We start from the raw sequence: 8,387 nt of genomic DNA, 5'->3' as shown, positions 1-8,387 counted from the left end.
TAAAATTTTAAGAATTTCAGGAATGAGACAGCAAAACATTAAACCACACCTGGGGACCCCTCCTTTGGCACAGGTGGGTTGCCCATGAAGCTGGACTACTTCAGGGATACGCTTTCAGTGACGAGAGAGGCCACCTCAGTCAGAATCTGTAGGTCCTTCCGACTTGGGATGGGGTGGGGGGGCGGGTACGTATGTGTGTGGGGGTGTGTGTGCGGGAGGGTTGGCCACCCAGCTTCTTGAGACTGAAGTTCGAGAACACACCCTGGGACAACCTCCGTGAAATTTTTTTTTTTTGGTGGCTGGCCGGTATGGGGATCCGAACCCGTGATCTTGGTGTTACCAACACCGCGCTCTCCCAAGTGAGCTAACAGTCACCCTACCTCCGTGAATTTGTAATCACTTCCCGTGGCTCGGGCAGAAGCTCCCCTCGAAGCCCTCCAGCCAGCTGGGTGGTCCTCGCGACCCAGTCTCGCTCCACCTTCTAGGTGTGTGGGCCTCTCCGCGTGGGGCCCATTGCCGGGGCAACCGACGCCATGAGCGGTGCATTGTGGTCTGCAACAAAATGCGGGAGAAAGATCCGGAGGGAACCATAGAGCCCATGGACCAATGGGAGGATTCTGGGGGCTGTGTTAAGCCAATAGAGATGTTAAGTGGGGGGCGGGGCCGGAGGGAGCGGGGCGGGGCCTAGGCACTAGGCGGCGGCGGCTGGCGTGGGGCTGCTTAGATGCGCCACTGTTTCGGCAGCGACGGCATCTTACACTGGTCCTGAACCGTGGTAGCACCTCCCGCAGGAGACCGTTGCAGTCGGTCAGTCCTTGCTTCACGGTGAGAGCCTCGGGGGCTCTCGGGGGATCCTGGCCACCTGGTTTCGCCCTCCGCTGGACTTATCCCTCTGCGCGGCCAGCGCTTCTTGAGGAGCGGGGTGGGGGGCGTCGTCCCGGGGTGGCGCAGGCCTGGGGTGGGGAGCCGGAGCCTTGGAGGCGCGGCCCTCACCCCAAGTCCTCACCCCTTGCCCGGGTCTCGCCCCCGCCAGGTAACGATGTGCGACCGAAAGGCCGTGATCAAAAATGCGGACATGTCGGAAGAGATGCAACAGGACTCGGTGGAGTGCGCTACTCAGGCGTTGGAGAAATATAACATAGAAAAGGACATTGCGGCCCATATCAAGAAGGTGAGGAAGGGGTGCGGGAGGCTGGGCGGTTTGCGCGCCGCCGGGCGAGTCACAACTTAGTTTCTTATCCCTAATTCTGCATGTTAAGAACGCCCGGCAGAGATCTTTGGGGTACGCATGGCGGGTCCAAGCGTAGACGTGTCTAGAAAGGACGCAAGTGAATTTTGCGGTCCTTCTTGGGAAGACCCGACCTTCGGCGCCCCAAGTTTTTTTTTTTTTTTGTTACCCAGCTCCGCGGGGGAAAGCGCCACCTAGCAACGGTATCTAAGATCAGGGAGCAGCGGTTCCCCCTTCTGTATGATTCCTGCGCCGAGGATCCATCTGGGCGTTCCGGAGGGGGGAGCTGCGTGGGTGTTTCCAGCCGGGCCAGAGGGAGATCTTGCCAGCCTTCCAGTGAGGAGTTAGGCGGCAGTTGATGGAAAGTGGGTGGTAGTGGTGGTTGGGGACTGGGGTGGGGGCTTGGTAAATGGCAGTGTGTAGAAAGCTGGTAGGACTGCCAACTTCTTGGGCAACGTTTGCTGGAAGGGAAAGAAGCTGGCAGTTTTTTTTTTTTTTTTTTTTTTTTGTTACCCAGCTCCGCGGGGGAAAGCGCCACCTAGCAACGGTATCTAAGATCAGGGAGCAGCGGTTCCCCCTTCTGTATGATTCCTGCGCCGAGGATCCATCTGGGCGTTCCGGAGGGGGGAGCTGCGTGGGTGTTTCCAGCCGGGCCAGAGGGAGATCTTGCCAGCCTTCCAGTGAGGAGTTAGGCGGCAGTTGATGGAAAGTGGGTGGTAGTGGTGGTTGGGGACTGGGGTGGGGGCTTGGTAAATGGCAGTGTGTAGAAAGCTGGTAGGACTGCCAACTTCTTGGGCAACGTTTGCTGGAAGGGAAAGAAGCTGGCAGCCTAAGCTGTGGGAGGGTTCCAGTAGAGAATGTGAGAATGAAAGACTTAAGATGGAACAGGAATAAATACCTTTATTGACAAACGCAGCAGTCCCTGCATCTAGTTTCTAAGAACGTTATTCTCCTTAATAGATTTAAAAGAGGTTTTCGCATTGCATGCAATATGAATAGCCAAGTTTTGCATAACTCGGCCACAAAGACTTGTAAGAATTTTATAGAGAAAGATTACCTTTGGGTCCTGCCTACAGTCACCTAGTGAAGAAACCAACTCAGGCATTCTTGTCCCCAGTGCTTCTTGGGATGGAGGAGATACCTAAGAGTTGCTCGTGCAACTTGCTAACCTTGTGGACCCGGTGGTAGATTAGCACCATCGGGATAGACGTGGAAAGGAGGGCTATGTAAATTATAATTAAGGATAAAATTTGGCCAGTTGGCTGTCATATTCTGCTTCCAGCATTCTTTTTATAGGAACAGTGAAGTGCTTATGCATCTTGTCCCCTTAAACTTAAATTTTGATCCGCAGCTGTTTTAGATGCTGATTGAAACTTTGTACTTTTGGAAGCGCAGGGGTGTAGTTAAGATCTTCATAATGAGGAATGGGTTCAAAATGGGGTATTTTGGGCTAAGTTTTTACCATTTTCTTGGATTTTGGGTGCATGGGAAATAGAATGACAGTTTAATTTACACAGAAGAACACGATAAACTACAGCTGTTGATGTCACCTGCTATCAATGAATAAAATATTATAGAAGGTATGTAGGTGTAATTACAACTAACAAAGTGCTGTCTTTGAGGCTGACCTTTCTGCCTTTTACCTATTCAGCCCCTTCAGTCTTAGCTCAGACTGCAAGTATGTTTGCATTAATGCACTGTGTAGGCGACTTGGAGCTGGGGAACATTCTAAGAATTTGCAGATGTTAACGTTCCTCCTTTCTGCCCCTACAGGCTCTGGCTTATCCAGGAGACAAACTAATCTCTGGTTTAGCACTAAAATTCTAGTGTTTTTTTCCTTTCCAGGAGTTTGACAAGAAGTACAACCCCACTTGGCACTGCATCGTGGGGAGGAACTTCGGTAGTTACGTGACACATGAAACCAAACACTTCATCTACTTCTACCTGGGCCAAGTGGCCATTCTTCTGTTCAAATCTGGTTAAAAGCATGGACTGTGCCACACACCCAGCGATCCATCCAAAAACAAGGATTGCAGCCTAAATTCCAAATACCAGAGACTGAAATCTTCAGCCTTGCTAAGGGAACACCTCGATCTTTGAACCTTTATTGTGTTTTGTACAGGGTATTCTCTGTACTAGTTTGTTGTGGTTATAAAACAATTAGCAAAACAGCTTACATTTGTATTTATTTTCTATTCCATACTTCTGTGTCCCATGTTTTTTTCCTCTCAAAATCCATTCCTTTAAAAAAATAAATCTGTTGCAGATGTTTACGTGTGTGAACTACAATTTGTTCAAATAACATAGGGTTGAAGGCGGCTTATCACTTAATCAGGTGACCAGGTTGGTGGGGGTGAGTCTTTGAAGTAAGTTTCTGTGGGTTATAATAGACTACCCATTTTGGTATTGCTATGGTTTGTCCTCTCCAAAACTCATGGTCAAGCTTAATCCCCAATGTGGCAGTGTTGAGAGGTGGGGCCCTTGGAAGGTGATGGGATTGTGAGGGCTCTGCCCCCATGAATGAATCCATTGATGGATTAATGGGTTATCAGGGGAGGGTAACTGGTGGCTTTATACAAAGAGGAAAATAGACCTGAGCTAGCTTATGAACATACTCTTGCCCTCTGGCTATGTGATACCCTGAGACACCTCAGGACTGCAGAGTCCCCATCAGGAAGAAGATCCTCACCAGGTTGTCCGCTTGACCTTGGACTTCCCAGCCTTCATAATTGTAAGAAATAAATTGCTTCTTTATGAATTACCCAGTTTCAAATATTTTTTTGGCAGCCTGCCTTGGGTATTATGTTAGAAGCAACAGAAAGTTGATTTACAGGTACTCGTGAGGCTTTCTAATTCTCACCATCCTGCATGTAGAGATATGCACAGCAGAGAAACTTCTGGATTAAATTTTAGTCCTAACCTGAAAAAAACCAGCATTTAAGGAGGTTTTTTTGTTTGCTTTTTGTGGCAGCTGGCCAGTAGGGGGATCTGAACCTTTGACCTTGATGTTACAACACCATGCTCTAACCAACTGAGCTAACCGGCCAGCCCAAGGATAGTATTTGTTAAAAGACTTGCTATAGAATGTTCTGGGCCTTTGGCCTCAGATGGTGTTGATGGATGTGTAGTAGTACTCCTTTAAGCTTTCTATTGTTGTGAAATGGAAATACGTTCATAGTAAAGTTGGGATAATGAAATGTACAGCTGGATTCTAGGCTATCCCCCACTGCCATGTCTTGCCCCAAAAGAATACTTTTAAAGATCGAAGGTGATCTTAAAAGGGGAAATAAAAGGTTTTGAGCAGCAGCCTTCCATGCTTTTCTAAGAATGTCTTTGCAGACATTAAAACTTTTAGGTTCATAGTAAAGTTGGGATAATGAAATGTACAGCTGGATTCTAGGCTATCCCCCACTGCCATGTCTTGCCCCAAAAGAATACTTTTAAAGATCGAAGGTGATCTTAAAAGGGGAAATAAAAAGTTTTGAGCAGCAGCCTTCCATGCTTTTCTAAGAATGTCTTTGCAGACATTAAAACTTTTAGCTTGCTGTTGCTGTGCTTTAAAAGCTGTAGTAAGAAACTGATAAACAAGGGTATAGTAAAGCTTTTTCATTAAAAGACCAAATTAAAGCCGTGGTTTTTCCTGCTATCAATTCTAGGAAGGTTGCAATCTTATGAAGGAAAGCATATATGGCAGACTTAGCTTTGGTAGGCAGAATAGAAATATGGTAGAGGCTGGAACAACCCACACCCATCTTGGGAAATTGCAAGAAGGGTCTTGACTTCTAGTTTGCCTATTATTTTCTCATGAAGTAAGGCTTTTTTAGACTTTGGACCTGTAAAATGCCATTGAGATTTCTGAGCAGCCAGGCTACCTACACAGAAGGCAGTGGTAGATTTATCTTTTTTTTTTTTTTTTTTAAAGATGACCGGTAAGGGGATCTTAACCCTTGACTTGATGTTGTCAGCACCACGCTCACCCAGTGAGCAAACCGGCCATCCCCATATGGGATCCGAACCCGTGGCCTTGGTGTTATCAGCACCACACTCTCCCGAGTGAGCCACAGGCCGGCCCGGCAGTGGTAGATTTAAATCGATACGTGATAACCCCATCTTAAGTGTAGCATTAGGTCAGTAACATCTTTGGAAGTTTTTCTTTACCACAACTTGTTTTAGGAGTCCTAATGAACTAATGAAGTTGTGCTACATTAGAACTGGGAGAGTTTCAGGGTAGAGGTGCAAAAATTTGTTTTTACTGTTTACTGTGGTAGTTGAAATGGAAGAAGAGTTTTTTACCCTGCAGGAAAGGAGGATGAGGTACTGTGGAACAGGAGACTGCAATAGGGATGATCTAGGTTTGTATTTATATAAACAGACTGAAAATGTTCTCATAATTAATCTTTTTTCTATCCCCTTTTCCTCTTCAGTGATCTAGCTATATTTCTATTTGAAGCCCAACAGGAACTTGACCTCCAAAGCTGTAACTTGTTCAGTTAGATCATCTATTTGGAGTAGGGCTATCTCCAGTGACAGACCCTACAGCTGGACATTGGGGGGTTCTAATCTAATTTGATCAGGCCCATATCTACTGTCAGGAACTTGGCAGCTTTTAACTTTAATTTTTTAAATTCTGATGTGAGAAAACCATGTTGCTATGGAGATAAGACTGGGTTGATGGTTTATGAAGTTCCTTCAAATGCCTGCTTCTTCCTGTTAATTTTAAAAGCCAATAGCCTCCAGCTGGCTGAAAAAATGTAAGCTAAAAGTTTTCTTAAGGCTTAGCATTTGATAAAATGCTTTTAGCTGCTGTTGTTTGAGATAGTTGTATATAGCTAGCTATATGTGGAACCTTTTTAGTAACAGGGCAAGACACTGTGAGTGAAGGTATATAAATGATCCCCACTGTGCTGGGCCAAGAAGCAGCATATGTGAAGCCCTTTCAAATAGCCTTGGGATAGCTGGTTAGCACAGCTGGTTAGGGCATGGTGTTGATAACACCAAGGTCAAGGGTTTGTATCCCCATGCTAGCTAGCTAACCCCCCCCAAACAAAAAAAACCAAATAGGGGCCGGCCCGTGGCTCGCTCGGTAGAGTGCGGTGCTGATAACACCAAGGCCCCGGGTTCGGATCCCACATAGGGATGGCCGGTTCGCTCACTGGCTGAGCGTGGTGCTGACAACACCAAGTCAAGGGTTAAGATCCCCTTACTGGTCATCTTTAAAAAAAAAAAAAAGAAAGTTTTATAGTTCAAAACATCATTGGGTTCAAATGATCCATTATCCCTCTGGAAGGCAGCACCAGCAGAAAAATTACAAACATAATTCAAAATTGTGCTTTAGTGCTGGTTTTACCTTAACCACAGTGCACAGCCAAGAGAAATTTGCAGGAGTTGAGCCAAAAAAACAGACCAAATACCTCTGGGAGAAGGCCTGAAGCAGTTCCTAATGAAAGCTGCAAAACAAGTGACAAGAATTTGTTTCTTCAACTTTGAGACTGGTCAATTCAGAACATGAATATCCTTAAGAGGAGATGCTCTGCGGCTGTTTCATTAGCCAGATTATCCTGCACTTCTAGGCTTTCAACAGGATGTGACTGGTTCATGCTCCAGGATAGAAAAGGAGTTAAAGTTTGAAGCCAGAATGAATGGCCACTATGCCTGATGTTAGACTTTCATAAGCCACCTTCTGAAAACCTGCATCTTCTATCATGTCCTTGAACTCTTCCTAGAACACAGAGAAAGATTCACTAATGACTGCTTGGATTTCAACTTTAGGGCCTCTGTTGTAAGGTATAGAAATTTGTACCTGAGATGGGAATCGTCGAATACTCTCTACAAGGTATTGATAGGACTTCCAGTCTCCTGCAATGACCTCTCCTAGGACAGGAATGACCTGGAAGCTATATAGATCATAAAGCCTAAACAAAAAGTTAAAAGATTAAGATTAGAACATGTCTCAATTTCTTACCTCTATAAGAAGCAAGAAGGTCTAAGCCTGGGTCACAAACTCAAATGCCTATAGGGACCAAACAAGTTCCTGAATAACTGAAGTGGGCAAGGTGCAAGACCAGTAGGTGTGGTGACAGGTACAGTTAGGAAGTATCACAGAAGTAGAGAAAGGGCAGTTACTACCCAGCTCTGACTACTTTATGTGGAAAAATGGGCCTACCCAGTTGCCAAGTATATTCTTTCTCAAGTGAAGCTGTAAATCCAGATCTTTATCTAAAATTTCCTGATTTTTAACTATGGACCTCTAAGTCAATTTCTTAAAATACTGTATGAGTCAAACAACATGGTGACTGGTTTGAGACTCTTCTGGCCTAGGTACTATCATCCAGAATTGGCTGACCTCAGAGGTGGCACTGTGTCTCAGGGGCTCTGGGACTCTAAAGTTCATGCTTATAGCTTACTGGCTATTTTTTAAAATCAATTTTGGGGTGAGGAACCCTACTAGACAATGAAGATAAAAGCCCTATTAACAATGCCAACCGGTCCCCATACCGTCCACCCCCCCCAAACAGACAAACACAACGCCAACCTGGATATGAGGGGATTGCTCACTTGGCTAAACTCAAGACAGAGAAACCGTCCTCCTGGTTTCAGGACCCGATAGGCTTCCTGGAGTGCCTGAGCGAGACAAGGAAGAGGACACACTCCTCAGTAGATCTCACTCAATTCCATGAGGTGAAGACAGATTTAGCTTCTGTAAGCATTGTAAAAGTTATCATTTCCCACAAATCCCTTGTTCATTCTCCATTGGGAAGCTGTAACAGCAGAAATAACCCTATGTATCCTAAACATTATAGGCATTTTGCTTCCCATGACTAGAGAAGGTTACATGGAGTAATCCAGACTGACTACAGGTTGGTACAACTCCATGAAGGGCAAGTTTAGAATCACCTCTCAAGGGCTGGCCAGTTAGCTCAATTTGTTAGAACATGGTGCTGATAACACCAAGGTTCAGGGTTCAATTCCTGCATCTGCCAGCTGCCAAAAAAAATTACCTATTAAAATCACAATGGAGGGGGGCCGGCCCGGTGGCGCACTGGATAGTGCGCCGCTTGGGAAGCGCGGCGGCGCTCCCGTCCGAGGGTTCGGATCCCACGTACGGACCGGCTCCCGCTCACTGGCTGAGCGAGGGGCAGGAGCAACGTCGAGGCTTGCG

General features: G+C 46.2%; 2 protein-coding genes across 3 annotated transcripts in view; one reads left to right on the top strand and one right to left on the bottom strand.

The window, feature by feature from the left end:
* Nucleotides 1-671: 671 nt before the first annotated feature.
* DYNLL1 (dynein, light chain, LC8-type 1) lies at nt 672-3,498 on the top strand. 2 transcript variants are annotated; one of them, XM_008569357.1, is made up of 3 exons: nt 672-825; nt 1,034-1,171; nt 3,074-3,498. In XM_008569357.1, the coding sequence occupies exons 2-3, from the start codon at nt 1,040-1,042 to the stop codon at nt 3,209-3,211; spliced, it is 270 nt and encodes an 89-aa protein (XP_008567579.1). In that variant the 5' UTR covers nt 672-825; nt 1,034-1,039; the 3' UTR covers nt 3,212-3,498. The 2 variants fall into 2 exon arrangements, with proteins under 2 accessions (XP_008567579.1, XP_008567580.1); XM_008569358.1 differs by having other exon boundaries at nt 698-807.
* A 2,911-nt stretch (nt 3,499-6,409) lies between these two features.
* COQ5 (coenzyme Q5 homolog, methyltransferase (S. cerevisiae)) overlaps nt 6,410-8,387 on the bottom strand; it is a 17,721-nt gene continuing 15,743 nt past the window's right edge. Inside the window, exons 5-7 of the mRNA XM_008569356.1 lie at nt 7,761-7,849; nt 7,029-7,140; nt 6,410-6,947 (exon numbers count right to left, since the gene is read on the bottom strand). Of these exons, the coding sequence (XP_008567578.1) occupies nt 6,846-6,947; nt 7,029-7,140; nt 7,761-7,849 (303 nt within the window). The 3' untranslated portion in view covers nt 6,410-6,845. The remainder of the gene's footprint in view (nt 6,948-7,028; nt 7,141-7,760; nt 7,850-8,387) is intronic.

Source organism: Galeopterus variegatus, unplaced genomic scaffold, assembly GCF_000696425.1.
Source record: "Galeopterus variegatus unplaced genomic scaffold, G_variegatus-3.0.2 Scaffold487, whole genome shotgun sequence".
Classification (NCBI taxonomy): domain Eukaryota; kingdom Metazoa; phylum Chordata; class Mammalia; order Dermoptera; family Cynocephalidae; genus Galeopterus; species Galeopterus variegatus.
Note: the sequence above shows the minus strand (reverse complement) of the source record. Positions and strands in the feature narration are given on the sequence as shown.